The sequence below is a fragment of the Caretta caretta genome, chromosome 6 (genome assembly GCF_965140235.1).
Source record: "Caretta caretta isolate rCarCar2 chromosome 6, rCarCar1.hap1, whole genome shotgun sequence".
Taxonomy (NCBI): domain Eukaryota; kingdom Metazoa; phylum Chordata; order Testudines; family Cheloniidae; genus Caretta; species Caretta caretta.
The window spans coordinates 29071928-29087854 of NC_134211.1; the positions used below are offsets into that span (position 1 = coordinate 29071928).

General features: G+C 41.3%; 1 protein-coding gene across 10 annotated transcripts in view; it reads left to right on the top strand.

The window, feature by feature from the left end:
• Positions 1 to 15927, top strand: part of PLEKHA7 (pleckstrin homology domain containing A7) — a 296414-nt gene that overhangs the window by 235549 nt on the left and 44938 nt on the right. For 5 of the 10 annotated variants that reach the window (XM_075129371.1, XM_075129373.1, XM_048853693.2 and 2 more), the window contains 4 exons: positions 9475 to 9561; positions 10004 to 10123; positions 12041 to 12094; positions 12523 to 12546. In XM_075129371.1, the coding sequence (XP_074985472.1) occupies positions 9475 to 9561; positions 10004 to 10123; positions 12041 to 12094; positions 12523 to 12546 (285 nt within the window). The remainder of the gene's footprint in view (positions 1 to 9474; positions 9562 to 10003; positions 10124 to 12040; positions 12095 to 12522; positions 12547 to 15927) is intronic. The other 5 variants (XM_075129375.1, XM_048853697.2, XM_075129377.1 and 2 more) reach the window with 3 other exon arrangements.

The window sequence follows — 15927 nt, forward strand, 5'->3', positions numbered from 1 at the left end:
GCTTGAATAGAGACTGGGAGTGGATGGGTCATTACACAAAGTAAAACTATTTCCCCACGTTTATTTCCCCCACACCATCCCCCACTGTTCCTCAGAAGTTCCTGTTAACTGCTGGAAATGGCCCACCTTGATTATCACTACAAAAGGTTTTCTCCCCCCCCACCACCCCGCTCTCCTGCTGGTAATAGCTCATCTTAAGTGATCACTCTCCTTACAGTGTGTATGATAACACCCATTTTTTCATGTTCTGTGTGTATATAAATCTCCTCACTGTATTTTCCACTGAATGCATCCGATGAAGTGAGCTGTAGCTCACGAAAGCTTATGCTCAAATAAATTGGTTAGTCTCTAAGGTGCCTCTAGTACTCCTTTTCTTTTTGTGAATACAGACTAACACGGCTGCTACTCTGAAACTCAGAAATGTGTTCCTTAGTACTAGCACTTCAGAACTTGCTATCTGGGTACCTAGAGCATATATGGTACTGTGTGGTTTAATTGTGGGCTTAGTACTGGACTCATGTCTCCTAGAGAGGCTGACGGTGGCAATATCTAAGACACCAGTTACTGGTACAAGTTAAGGAGGTATCTCCAGAACCAACCTCTTCCCCTCAAAAATGGTACTCTGGATAGAACTGTGCCTCCCTTGGAAGCTGTGTGCTCCTTTTCCCCATCCCTATCTAGACAGAGCAGGGAGTCCTCTCCCACTCACCTTTCTTCCTTGGTTAGCACAATAGGAATCAGGAAGGGACTTTAGAGAGAGGGTACTATAAGGGGTAGGAGAAAAAGGGCTGCTGTTGGGAGTGAGCTCCTTCAGCTGAGCCTAAGGACTAGCCAGCCCAGCCTCTAGGCAGATTAATGATATCAACGGGGTTGTGGTAGGACCACCTGATTGGCCCGCCTACCTGATTGGCCCACCTGCCTGATTGGCTGAACAGAGCCAGAAAGGCCTGTTTGTAAGCTCAGCAGTAGCAGCAACAAGTTGCTGGCCGCTCAACACTTATGCCCTCAGTTGTGATTATTCCTCTGCCAGCCTTGCTCCCTGCCTTGCTCAGATCCATTCCAGCCCCGCTTCCCTGCTTGCTCCTGACTCCAGCTGTGACTCTTGGCTTGATTTCTGGTTCCTGACTCCGGTTCTCATCCTTGACTCTGGTTCCTGACTCCTGCTCCAGCCACTAGGCCTGACTGTCCACACCCTAGTCACATCAGTCTGAGTAGCCTGAAAGTCCCTGGCTTAACTAGTAGGATGGACCTCTCTAAAGCCAACATCTCCTTGGAGGAGCTAGTGAATGCTTTGCAGAATCTACAGACCCAGATCAGTGCTCTGCAGTAAATGCCACCGTGTAAGCACAAGCCATGCCATCTGCAACCCAGATCTACTGAGAGCCAAAAATAACATTTCCCAGCAAGTTCAGTGGTGACTGAGGGAAGCTCTGTGGATTTATAAGTCAGTGCCATCTTCGCCTTCTGCGCCTGCAGACCTTTCCTACTGACAAGACCAAGGTGGGGCGTAGCAGCTTGCTGAGCGAGGAGGTGTTGGCCTGGGCCTCCCCACTCCTTGAAAAGTCCTGTCCACACTTTAACCAGTTCGAAGAATTTGTCCGTGCTATGTTGGTGATTTTTGGCAATCCGAACCACCCAAACACGGCAGTGGTTGCGCTCCAGACACTAAAAGGCAAGCATGCTGGTGGGCAGATAACTATGTTGCTGACTTCTGGTGCAGACACAGAGTGGGAAAAGAGTGCTCAGTGCCATCATTTTTGGCATGGTCTTAATGAGGATATTAAGGCTAAGCTGGCTTGGATAGATTCTCCACCTGGCCTGAACACTTTTATCAATCTATATATTGAAATTAACAACAGTCTGTCTGACCGCTGCCCAGAAAGGAGGGTGACACTATGATTCATGCTGGTTTTGATGGCATGAATCAGTCAATATTCTGCACCCACACTTCAGCCTGAACCCACGTAGGTCAACATGGACTAGACCCGCCTCTCTGATGGGGAAAAGTCTCTGCTGAGTGGGGGAGGTCTGTCTCTATATTGCGGACAATCTCGGCATTTTGATTTTTTCCTGCACCTTGATTGGGAAATGCCCCAGTCCCAGTGAGACTCAGTTCTGCAGAGTGTTTCAAGAATTTCTGGATTTCCAGAAATAGACCTGTTTGAAACATAATATCTGATAGTGTCAGATATTATGTTTCAAAGGGAATCCCAGCCCAGACTCCTTGACAGATGCCATTCTCACTCAGTGTTGGACTGATGTACACTTTTCTGCCAGTCCTTCTGATAGTGAAGGCTCTGAGGAAACTGAGGCAAGATACAGGACTGATAGCCAAAGCATGGGCCAGTGAGTTCTCGTATTTGGATCTGATGAACCTGTCAACATAACCCCCCAATCACCTTACCTGTCCTACCCAACATAGTCTAGCAACACAGCGGTCAGAGCCTGTAGCTAGACCCAGCTTTGTTAGATCTGACAGCCTGGATGCTAGCTGAATGACGTCCACTGAAAGAAACTGTTTAGCTGAAATTCAGAACGTTCTGCTCCAAAGCAGGAAAGCCTCAGCTAAACTGACTTAAAAAGGTAAGTGGAAGAGGCTTTCTATATAAGCATCTCAGCTGCAGCTGAGCTGTCTCCTTCAACAGGACCTGTTCCAGCAATATTGGAGTATTTACTAGCCCTGAAACAATCTGCTCCATAAGAGTGCATCTAGAAGCAATATCTGCACATCACTTACCTAAGCAGGGCCATCCTATAGAGTGGCTATTTTCCTTAATGGCCTTACTCATGCCTTTACTCCAGTTAGGGAGCCCCCCTCCCTCTTGGGACTTCAGTATAGTACAAACATGATTGATGAGTCCCTTTGATCCACATAAAGAAAAGGAGTACTTGTGGCACCTTAACCAATTTATTTGAGCATAAGCTTTCGTGAGCTACAGCTCACTTCATCGGATGCATACTGTGGAAAGTGTAGAAGATCTTTTTATATACACACAAAGCATGAAAAAATACCTCCTCCCACCCCACTCTCCTGCTGGTAATAGCTTATCTAAAGTGACCGCTCTCCTTACAATGTGTATGATAATCAAGGTGGGCCATTTCCAGCACAAATCCATGGTTTAACAAGAACGTCTGGGGGGGGAGAGGTAGGAAAAAACAAGGGGAAATAGGTTACCTTGCATAATGACTTAGCCACTCCCAGTCTCTATTCAAGCCTAAGTTAATTGTATCCAATTTGCAAATGAATTCCAATTCAACAGTTTCTCGCTGGAGTCTGGATTTGAAGTTTTTTTGTTGTAATATAGCAACTTTCATGTCTGTAATCGCGTGACCAGAGAGATTGAAGTGTTCTCCAACTGGTTTATGAATGTTATAATTCTTGACATCTGATTTGTGTCCATTTATTCTTTTACGTAGAGACTGTCCAGTTTGACCAATGTACATGGCAGAGGGGCATTGCTGGCACATGATGGCATATATCACATTGGTGGATGTGCAGGTGAACGAGCCTCTGATAGTGTGGCTGATGTTATTAGGCCCTTTGATGGTGTCCCCTGAATAGATACGTGGGCACAGTTGGCAACGGGCTTTGTTGCAAGGATAGGTTCCTGGGTTAGTGGTTCTGTTGTGTGGTATGTGGTTGCTGGTGAGTATTTGCTTCAGGTTGTGGGGCTGTCTGTAGGCAAGGACTGGCCTGTCTCCCAAGATTTGTGAGAGTGATGGGTCATCCTTCAGGATAGGTTGTAGATCCTTAATAATGCATTGAAGGAGTTTTAGTTGGGGGCTGAAGGTCACTGCTAGTGGCGTTCTGTTATTTTCTTTGTTGGGCCTGTCCTGTAGTAGGTGACTTCTGGGAACTCTTCTGGCTCTATCAATCTGTTTCTTCACTTCCGCAGGTGGGTATTGTAGTTGTAAGAATGCTTGATAGAGATCTTGTAGGTGTTTGTCTCTATCTGAGGGGTTGGAGCAAATGCGGTTGTATCGCAGAGCTTGGCTGTAGACGATGGATCGTGTGGTGTGGTCAGGGTGAAAGCTGGAGGCATGTAGTTAGGAATAGCAGTCAGTAGGTTTCCGGTATAGGGTGGTGGTTATGTGACCATTGTTTATTAGCACTGTAGTGTCCAGGAAGTGGATCTCTTGTGTGGACTGGACCAGATTGAGGTTGATGGTGGGATGGAAATTGTTGAAATCATGGTGGAATTCCTCAAGGGCTTCTTTTCCATGGGTCCAGATGATGAAGATGCCATCAATATAGCCCAACTAGAATAGGGGCGTTAGGGGACGAGAGCTGAGGAAGCGTTATTCTAAGTCAGCCATAAAAATGTTGGCATACTGTAGGGCCATGCAGGTACCCATAGCAGTGCCGCTGATCTGAAGGTATACATTGTCCCCAAATGTAAAATAGTTATGCGTAAGGACAAAATCACAAAGTTCAGCCACCAGGTTAGCCGTGACATTATCGGGGATAGTGTTCTTGACGGCTTGTAGTCCATCTTTGTGTGGAATGTTGGTGTAGAGGGGTTCTACATCCATAGTGGCCAGGATGGTGTTATCAGGAAGATCACTGATGGATTGTAGTTTCCTCAGGAAGTCAGTGGTGTCTCGAAGGTAGCTGGGAGTGCTGGTAGCGTAGGGCCTGAGGAGGGAGTCTAGCCAGACAATCCTGCTGTCAGGGTGCCAATGCCTGAGATGATGGGGCGCCCAGGGTTTCCAGGTTTATGGATCTTGGGTAGTAGATAGAATATCCCAGGTCGGGGTTCCAGGGGTGTGTCTGTGCGGATTTGATCTTGTGCTTTTTCAGGGAGTTTCTTGAGCAAATGCTGTAGTTTCTTTTGGTAACTCTCAGTGGGATCAGAGGGTAATGGCTTGTAGAAAGTGGTGTTGGAGAGCTGCCGAGCAGCCTCTTGTTCATATTCTGACCTATTCATGATGACAACAGCACCTCCTTTGTCAGCCTTTTTGATTATGATGTCAGAGTTGTTTCTGAGGCTGTGGATGGCATTGTGTTTCACACGGCTGAGGATATGGGGCAAGTGATGCTGCTTTTCCACAATTTCAGCCCGTGCACGTCGGCAGAAGCACTCTATGTAGAAGTCCAGTCTGCTGTTTCGACCTTCAAGAGGAGTCCACCTAGAATCCTTTTTTTTGTAGTGTTGGTAGGGAGGTCTCTGTGGATTAATATGTTGTTCAGAGGTATGTTGGAAATATTCCTTGAGTCGGAGACATCGAAAATAGGATTCTAGGTCACCACAGAACTGTATCATGTTCGTGGGGGTGGAGGGGCAGAAGGAGAGGCCCCGAGATAGGACAGCTGCTTCTGCTGGGCTGAGAGTATAGTTGGATAGGTTAACAATATTGCTGGGTGGGTTGAGGGAACCATTGCTGTGGCCCCTTGTGGCATGTAGTAGTTTAGAAAGTTTTCCCATTTTCCCCTTTTTTTTCCTACCCCCCCCCCCCCCAGACGTTCTTCTTAAACCCTGGATTTGTGCTGGAAATGGCCCACCTTGATTATCATACACATTGTAAGGAGAGTGGTCACTTTAGATAAGCTATTACCAGCAGGAGAGTGGGTTTGTGTGTGGGGGGGTGGTGGTGAGAAAACCTGGATTTGTGCTGGAAATGGCCCAACTTGATTATCATACACATTGTAAGGAGAGTGATCACTTTAGATAAGCTATTACCAGCAGGAGAGTGGGGTGGGAGGAGGTATTTTTTCATGCTTTGTGTGTATATGAAAAGATCTTCTACACTTTCCACAGTATGCATCCGATGAAGTGAGCAGTTACTCACGAAAGCTTATGCTCAAATAAATTGGTTAGTCTCTAAGGTGCCACAAGTATTCCTTTTCTTTTTGCGAATACAGACTAACATGGCTGTTACTTTGATCCACATAGCAACCTGTCTGATGTATCACCTACCAGTGAAGACTGCCCTTTTAATAGCCATTGCATCAGCTCAAAGGGTAGTAAAAATTCAGGCCCTCATGATTGGCCTTATACAGTGTTTCATAAGGATAAGGTTAATGTCAGGCCTCATCCCAAACTCTTGCCTAAAGTAATTTCAGAGTTCTGTGTGAACCTGTTTATTAATATCCCAATTTTCTTCCTCAAGCCTCACTCATCCTTGGGAGAAACTAAATTTCATACACTTGATGTACTAAGGGCACTGTCATTTTACAGTGAAGGGCAAAATCATTCAGGAACATACCTAGACTGTTTGTGGCCTTTGCAGAGAGGGTTACAGGTCAGACAATATCCTCTGAGAGATTATACATTTGGAGATCTACTTAGATAAGGACATGTTACAAAGTAGCTAGATTAGATCTACCTAGCCACATTGGAGCCTATTCCACTAGAGTTCAGGCAGCCTCTGCTGCATATTTGCAGAATGTCCTTATTTCCAAAATCTATAGGGCAGCTACTTGGAGCTCTGTCCACACCTTGACAAGACACTGTTCTTTGACAGAGTCTTCTAATTTGATGCCTGCTTTGGTAGGGCTGTCCTACTGCCATTGTTTAAACAGGGATCCTCCAAGTACCCACCTCCAAGCAAACATGCTTGTTTGCCACCAAGAGTGGAATCCATGTCGACAATCACTCAAAAAGAATAGTTACTTCCGCAGTAACTGTGGTTCTTCAAGATGTAGTGTTCACATGGACTCCACAACCTGCTCATCTTCCATTCAACTGTGGAGTTCTTCTACTCTTGGCTTCTGTACTGATGAAGGAACTGAAGAACAGTTAGGCCAGCCCCCTGCCCTTTATGCCCTCAGATGGGTGGGCAAGAGGACATCTAAGTCATTAGTACGGCTCCAATAGACACTTCTGTCCAAAAGTAGCCTCATGTTGCATGCATGGGGCACATGCACACCAAGAGTGGAATCCATGTAAACAAGATGTAAACAATGCATCTTGAAGAAGCATAGTTACTGTAAGGTAAGTAACTGTTCTTTTCTTGTGTCAGCTGCTGCTTTACAGATGTCGTCTCGGGGGAGGGGGAATGGGAAAGAGACCTTTTAAATTACAGAATGTATATAATGTATATTATTTTCCAAAGTCTCCTCAAGCACAGTATAAAGTCTGGTACAAAAGATCTGGTATATTACATTTCTGGCAAATTGAATATCCTTAGCATATCATAAAAGTAACACCATAGAGGAATGGTAAACCTAGTCTTTGTAAAGCTCACAAATAGGGATTGCATGAAGTCTGCAAGGTTGAGTTCTGTAGGGTTGGGAGCCGGCTATCCCTGCAGTTTCCTTGGGAACTCAGATTTTTCCAGCCTAAAATGGAAAAAACCCAGACCCTTATGTCCGTTGTCCCCGCCACATACACGCTTTTATAGTTTTATCGTAGAGGCCTGGTGTCCTGTTTCTCTTTTGGCTCTTATCTTGAAGATGAGTCACTCTCCTGATCTTTGAGTGGGAGGGGATATTTTCCTAACACTGATCACTGTCTTCCATAGTCCAAAAGAATTTTCTGGTGAGACAGAATGCAGTCCACCCTGTGTTAATTAGCTTGCTAATTAATTAGTTAATTAGCCACTGTCAGCTGATGCGAAACACTAAGCTGGGAGTAAGAGATATTCCATAATTCTTTGAAAGAAAAATGAACATAGATTTTCTAACTGTTCTACAATCACATGCAACAGATTATGTTTAGTCTCTCAACCTCAGCTCAGTGTCAGTGCTGGACTGTAGCATAAATAGGTTTTCTCTCCCAGTGCCCTATGAGTAGAGGGGAAGGTAAAGGAGAGCATAGAAGATCTTTTAGCACTAACACTAGAACAAAGTGGGAGTGCATTACTTATCCTTTAGATGTCAAGTGTGTAGGAGTGGGAAGGAAATATTTGTAGGGAAGATGACTTGCAAACCCACACCCATTTCAGATTCAGTAATGTGCTGATCTTCGGCAAAGAAGATTACTTCAACTTGTTTTGGGATTTGTTGCTTATATGTACGCTGCACAGTTCCACTCATGGCTTCACATCTTTTCCACTGGTTCAGCTTATCATAGATCTTTCATCACTGTTATTGCATATATGGTTTGGACTCTAGTTCTATAATGCTATACTTCACATATATAAATGGGGGACAAAATTACCTCCTGATAAAACAACCCAGTGAAATGTAGCATTGGAAAATGACATGTTCTTAAACTTCCCTGGTATAGCTCACTTGTCATTGTTTTTTTTAATTACATTGGCTGTACTGCAGTTGAAGGTATACCGTTGTAAAAGAACGTGCAATATCGTTCTTCCCTTACTCCATCAAAATGCTAGAGTTGCTCCCTGACACTGCAGCTCGTTGATTCTCATTTTTGTTTACTTGGGTATTTATATTTGTGTGAAAAAAAAACCTAATTTTTTTCATGCCATATCAAATTTTGGTGTAGACCTGTTTATAAGCCGACCCCTGCTCTTTGATGCGTCACTTTTTTACCAAAAATATTCGGCTTATGAACGAGTATATACGGTAATTTCTACCAAGCTGTGAACAACAAGATTGTTTTCACTTTCTATACAATTTCTAGAAGAAAATAGTCAGTGCTTTTTAATATTTTTTTGGTTTATAACGCCCCTATATATATCCATGGTACTCTGTCACCTAGAATACTGTGTTTTAATTTTAGTTACCCTATCTCTTAAAAATAAGATAGCAATATTGGAGGGTATTCAGGGCAGACAATGGGAATCATCTGAGGCATGGAAAGTCTTTATATGAAGAGAGACTGAAAAGACTGGGATTAAGAGGGGAACACGAAAGATGTACACAAAATAATGAGTAGTATAGAGAGAGTAAGTCAGGAACTACTCTTTACCCTTTTTTGTATTACAAGAACAAAGGAACGTTCAGTGCAATTGAAATGTGGCAAATTCAGAATTGATAAATGGTGATTTATTTGTCTTACCAAACACCACATTGATGTGTGGCACTCGTTGCTACAAGATGTCACTGAGGCCAGCAGCTTAGTGGAATTCAGAAAAGGATTAGACATTTATATGGCTAAAAAAGAACATCCATAGTAATGTAATGGAAAACTGTGCTGCCTCAGAGCATAAACCAATCACTAACTAACAGGTATTAGGAAGAAGCTTCCTGTGTGGGCATCTCATTCCATAATTGTTGACCACAACATTTCTTGCACCTTCTGCTGAAGCATCTGGTCCTGGCCAATGCGCGAGATGTACTGAATTAGTCCCTGGTGTGATCCAGTATGTCAGTTCCTAAATTCCTATGCTTGTTTATTTATAGGCTTTCCTATGATGCTTATTGTAATATCTTCATTCCTCACAAGCATTAATGAATTTACCCCAAATTAGAGACTACCTAAAGTCAAACAGGAAGTCTGGCAGAGCCATGAATATAAACCAAATCTCCTGAATCCCAGTCAAGTGGGATTTTCACCTAAACCATAAGACCATACTTCCCACTTGAGGTAGTCTTCATAATTTTGACTGTGGCTCTTGTTACAGAATTCAGCACACATTGATAGACGCTCTATGCCTACTATGGGATATATGACCCATACTGTAAGTGCACCGAGTTTACATGGCAAGTCGGTAAGTTGAAACGTTGGAATTCTTTTTCCCTTCCCTGCCACCAAATTATTGTAGTAAGGTTTTCAAGTCCTACTATTTTCTTAGTCATATTGTTTTTTCATGTTGTTTGAAACCCAGCTAACTCTTCTTAAACTTGACTACGAAAGCTTAAGCGTGGACCATGTCCGGCTCTCATTAAGGTCAATGGGAATTTTGCTGTTGACTCTAGTGGGGGCGGAAGTAGGCCGTGTGTAGAACTTCTTTAGTTTTGTTACTATACTACAGTTTTCTAGTAAACCCTCTTCTTTTATTGCGTTTATTTGACCAAATGCAGAATTAATTCAATAATTGCTTAATCGGGTCAAGTAAATGCTGTCTGGGCACTGAGGTGAAGAATGTAATTACAGTGACACTCCCTAAAGACTGCTAATTTCCTCTTTACAATGTGTCTAAATACCTGCAGCCTGAAGAGCTAACATTGCTTCTCATTCGATTAAGGAGACATCAGGCTAAGTTGGCTAGTATACAAAATTACACAATCGCCCAATTACTACAGCATTTGCCAACTAATTCCATCTATCAGGTCAGCTGCTGATTGGCTCATCTGTGCTGTATGATATTTTGTGACTCTGCAAACGCTCCATTAGTGATGTGCTTGAGTCTGTGCTTTGTTGACCATTCTTTGGTATTCTCAATCCCTGAATCATTTGTGTTTTTTCTTTGTTGTTTTACAAGCTGTAAATAAGTATTTTACGCTATTGGGTGCTATTGCTTATGGTTTCAAAGCTTTAGATATCGTTTTGCTTTGATATTACTTCTGAGAATGCTGCCTCTTAAAATCTTTTCAGAAAAGAGAATTAAGTATACTTTATTCATTCTGACTGAAGCAAAACACTGTCTTTGCACTGCTTTCATAATGGGAGTGGCTCACTTCACCACATGCTGCATTAACTCCAAACTGAGATATATCAACCAGCTAGAACACTCATAGTAGCTTGTAACTGCATAATTTCTGCAGGTAAAGATTAGCTCATAAAAGTCGAATTGTTCGTTTGCTTAATTGGTCAATAACACTAGCCATCATAGGTCCATAACAACACAGTTGATTGCTTTGATGTAAGGAGTTTTAAAATTGGAGATGGGGCATAAATGCAGTTGTTAGGAATCTCTTTATCAAGGTACTAGATTTGTAACATTCTCCAAAGGGGAGCCATCTAGAAACCTGGGAACATTTATGACCATGAAGCAAAATGTGGGGGCTCTTTTTTAAAGCTTTCAGCAATTTTTCTTTTGACCAAATTTAAGGAACTTTTCACTATTTTTTCTCTAAAACACTTATTTCCCATTTCCCTCACCTGCCAAACAGCGGCAGTGAAATAGTTTATATAGAATATTCAGGCAATCAATTGGTCAAACATAAGTTCCTCTATTACAAAGTATATTGAACATACCAGAGCAATCTTAAATTAATCCTTGCAAAGAAATGTAAGTGTGGTGTATGGATTCACTAGCACAGAGTTTTTTCAGATAACTATTTTCATTGTATCAAAACACTGAAGTCTCAAAACTTGAAACCAGAATAGTTGTCTTTTCTTCTGTTTATGCCAGTAAGTCCAGAATTCAAAATAATGAAAATAATTCCAAACAATATTCTGGATCTGTTGCCCAGTTAACAAAGATTGTTTGCAACAGTTATGTCTTGCTTTGTTGTTTGTTGAAAATATTTTTGTTGAAAGAAGAGACATCATTTTCTGTTGTGACTCTGGTGTGCACAATTGTTTGTGTAACTTAAGTAAAGGTAATACTATCTTTGTATAATTATAAGACCATACAGACAGTAGCTATTAACTAGAGAGTGTTTCAAAAAGAAAAAAAAGTATTCATTTGAACATGATCAGATGAAAAGCCAGAATGGTTCTCTAACTATATGATAATTTTTATTTAATATTATCCATGAAGCGGCTGTTCCATCTCTCCCAAACTGAGGGATGCATATTTTAAAATGCGTATGAAATTTGACCAGAAGTGTTTTGATGGATTTGTTATTAAATGAAATATTTTGCATTTCATATCTAAGACCAGTCCTAAGTAAGGCAAATTGTTCTGTCAAAAAGGCATATAATACAGGATGCTAAGCCATGGCTTAACACCTTTTTCGATACAGTATCCTACTCTGAGTATACTAGCCATAAAAATGTTGTTCATGTCTTTGAAAATAATTTAAGCCATAAGTATGTTTTTGTCACCCTGTACATTATGAAAGTGGGGGGGAATCTGGTCTCCATGATACTTTGCCTATTTCATATTCAATCATAAACAGCAATGTGACAGTGAGGCCAATGTGCTTATTTTGTGCCACTTGTGTACCTGCTTTGTCACTTTACTTTTTATCTCTTATTTACATATAGCTTAATACAAATTTTCCAGTATTTGCAAATTACTATTAAAGTAGTGAAATACATTGCATTGTTGTTCATTCTTTTTATATATTTAACTGAAGGCTGATGACACCTACATCCAGCTGAAGAAAGACTTGGAATATCTGGATCTAAAGGTAAGACATATTTATAGGAATCATATTTCCAGTATTGATCATCCCATCAGTCTTCTGTATATCTTCTCCCTACCTGCATTTCGCAAAATCTTGTGTATCCAGACTTTAGAATGCTGAATTTTCTTTTGGTATAACTGGAAAATCTCTAAAATTGAGAGTGTCTTACTTCGCTGACTATAAGCTGAAAATGTAAACTCAGAAAATTTGTTGCAAGTTTACTTTGTTTTAGTTTAATATACAAACAGAGCAAGAATAATTTCATTTTTCTTTTGTAAGTTTAAAGAAACCAGAGTAAAATCTGATTCAGAATATTAATGTCTGTTACAGCATTATGGTAATGCTGTTATGTTTAAGACTGACTATTCTAAGTTAACAGAATACAGAATTTTAGTGTTTATTCATTCCTATTTTTCCTTTATTTCTATTAGAAGCTGTCTCCTTTTATGATAACAGTAAGAATATTATTATTTCTAAACATATTTATAATGTAGTAGTGTTGTGATAAATGAGTTAAATATATTGCAATCTTCCTCTCACCTCCATATTATTATGTGAGGGGTTTCCTTGCTATACTTGCATTTCTGAAGATCCTAAATAATTCCCTTCTTCAAACCACTCATCCTATGAATTTTAGCATCATGGCCCCCAGCTCACAACCAAAGATTAGGTGGAACTCCTTTCAGAATGAATCAACCTTTCCCTAAATTATTCTCCATGGTTCACTTAAGAGTAATGCAATATTTTCCTAACTACTTCATGTCATTATTGAGCTATTAAATAGCCAGAAACTTCCTAGAATTAGGCCATTGGACAATAGGGTAGGTTTGAAAAATAAGCCCATATTGCTGTCATGTTCCTACAGCTTGCATTCACAACCTTGACAATGTAACTAAGTTTTTTTATGTGCTGTTAAATCCTTCTAAATTTGGCTCATTTTGTTTCAATTTTAGAGTATATATTTTTGATACACTCACAGCTTTTTATTGAAACAAATTTTACAAGTTCAGTTTATAAAAATATTACTTTGTGATCATTCTTTAGCAATAGGATCAAATTCATGTGACATTGTTTAAAGTTCAAGTTTTTCACAGACAGTGAAATTCTGTATTAACATCTATATCAAGCAATAGTGGCATCCCGGGGTGAGTTCAATTAATTGACCCATTTCTTCCCAAAGAGAGATCTCAAATTCTTATTTATATCGGGTCGCCAATATCATGTTGAATGAATTCAAGATGTTAAACAGTGTTGTTATCCTGGAGCTCAAACTCTGCGTCTCAGTTAAAATAACTATCCTACAGAGTAAGCAGATTGAAAACAAAACTAGATTAATAAACATTAGGTTTTGAAAAATCCATGAAAAGAAAACTAATCATTTTGCTCAGCACAACAGCCTGCTAGCTCTCATAGTGTGAAACTCTTCTCCTCATGCATAAATCATTGTTGTAGGGACTGAGCAAGATTTTCCCCTGCAATTGCATCTCTCAACTGGGAACCTCCTTAGTGTTGGGCACAGGAACTGAGAGCAGAAAGACTCTCCTGTGCTCTCAGCGCCTGCAGTTGGTGTCCAACCAGCGTGGAAGAGGAGGAGTAATCGTAGGATTGGAAGGGACCTCAAGAGGTCATCCAGTCCAGTCCCCTGCATTCACGCAGGACTAAGTGTTATCTAGACCATTCCTGACAGGTGTTTGTCTAACCTGCTCTTAAAAATCTCCAACAATGGAGATTTCACAACCTCCCTAGACAATTTATTCCAGTACTTAACCACCCTGACAGGAAGTTTTTCCTAATGTCCAACCTAAACCACCCTTGCTGCAATTTAAGCCCATTGCTTCTTGTTTTATCCTCAGAGGTTAACGAGAATAATTTTTCTTCCTCCTCCTTGTAGCCACCTTTTATGTACTTGAAAACTGTTATCGTGTCCCTTCTCAATCTTCTCTTCTCCAGACTAAACAAACCCAGTTTTTTCCATCTTCCCTCATATGTCATGTTTTCTAGACTTTTAATCATTTTTGTTGCTCTTCTCTGGACTTTCTCCAATTTGTTCACATCTTTCCTGAAATGAGGCGCACAGAACTGGACATAGTACTCTACTCCACGCTGATTAGGCCTCAACTAGAGTGGAAGAATTATTTCTTGTCTTGCTTACAACACCCCTGTTAATACATCCTAGAATGATATTTGCTTTTTTTGTAACACTGTTACTCTGTTGACTCATATTTAGCTTGTGGTCCACTATGACCCCTAGATCCCTTTCTGCAGTATTCCTTCCTAGGCAGTCATTTCCCATTTTGTATGTGTTTGTTCTTAACTGATTGTTCCTTCTTAAATGGAGTACTTTGCATTTGTCCTTATTGAATTTCATTCTGTTTACTTCTGACCATTTCTCCAGTTTGTCCAGATCATTTTGAATTTTAATCCTGGCCTCCAAAGCAACCTTCCCCCCATCTTAGTACCATACACAAACTTTATAAGTGTACTGTCTATGCCATCATCTAAATCATTGATGAAGATATTGGACAGAACCATACTGAGGACCAATCCCTGCGAGACCCCACTCAATATGTCTTTCCAGCTTGGCTGTGAACCACTGATGATTACTCTCTGGGAACAGTTTTCCAACCAGTTATGCACCTACCTTATAGTAGCTCCATCTAGGTTGTATTTCCCTAGTTTGTCATGTGAGACAGTATCAAAAGCCTTCCCCCCTATCCACAAGGAAGTAGTCATACAAGATTGCAGATATGGAGGGATGAGGTTGCAGGAGCTGGGGAAGAGTTGGCAGGAGTTGGAAGGTGAGGGGAAGCAGAAGGGGACAGGGACAGGAGCTACATGGAGAGGGGGACACGAGCTGATGGGGTAGATAGAAGCAGAAAGAGAGGGAGACAGGAGTTGGGGTGAGAGTAAATAGGATCGGGGGGGCAGGATTCAGGTGATGAGAGGGGGGATAGGTGTAGGGGAGAAGAGGGCCAGGGTGGAAGTTGAATAGGTATAAAGTGTAGCAGGAATCAGGGTGGAGGTCAGAGAGAAGAGGTAGGATATGCAGGGGACCATGGGCACAAAGGTCTATATAACCATTAGTTAACACTCACCTCCTGAACCTAAAATTGAACCCTGGGGTCCTGAGTCTCTACATTTCTTTGCTGTTAGCAAATACACCGGACCCTCGCTAGAACGCAGGATTTGGGATCCATGTGCGGTACCACGTTAACGTGGGGACCGCGTTAAAATGAATTGCAATTAAAGTAATTAAATTTGGGATCCATGGCCACGACCGTGTTATATGCAAATTCGTGCTATATAGACGCGTGTTCTCGCGAGAGTCCGGTGTACCTATGAAACCCAGAGGCAAAGCATATTTCTTATCCCTCCTCTAGAAACTGGTCCACATAGAGGATTACAGCCTAGTACTGCTACCAGTTACTCTGCTAGCTCAAGTGGTAGAAATCTGTGCTGTGAATCTAAGGATCTAGATCCTGCTAGTGACCCAAATTGGGGAAAGGTGTCAGTATGGTTACAAATGATTGAATTTCTGCATTTGTAAATCTGTTTGTTTTTTTCACTAGAAAATTTCTCTAAAAAAACAACCTATTAGAGATTGCAAAGTCAAGCACTCAAAAATTAAGAAATACCAGATTAGTGTTGCCTGTGCCACCTTTATTTGCCTTCTTTGTGTGTGTGTGTATTATGATTAAAGCTACAATTTTGTCACAGTGGTCACAGAAACAGTGAATTTGAATAAAGTCTGTGAAATGCCCCAAAACCGATAGGTGTTGCGACCTAGCGCATGGGATCATAACATCACTCAGGTTTGGTAGATAGTGGTGTTGCAA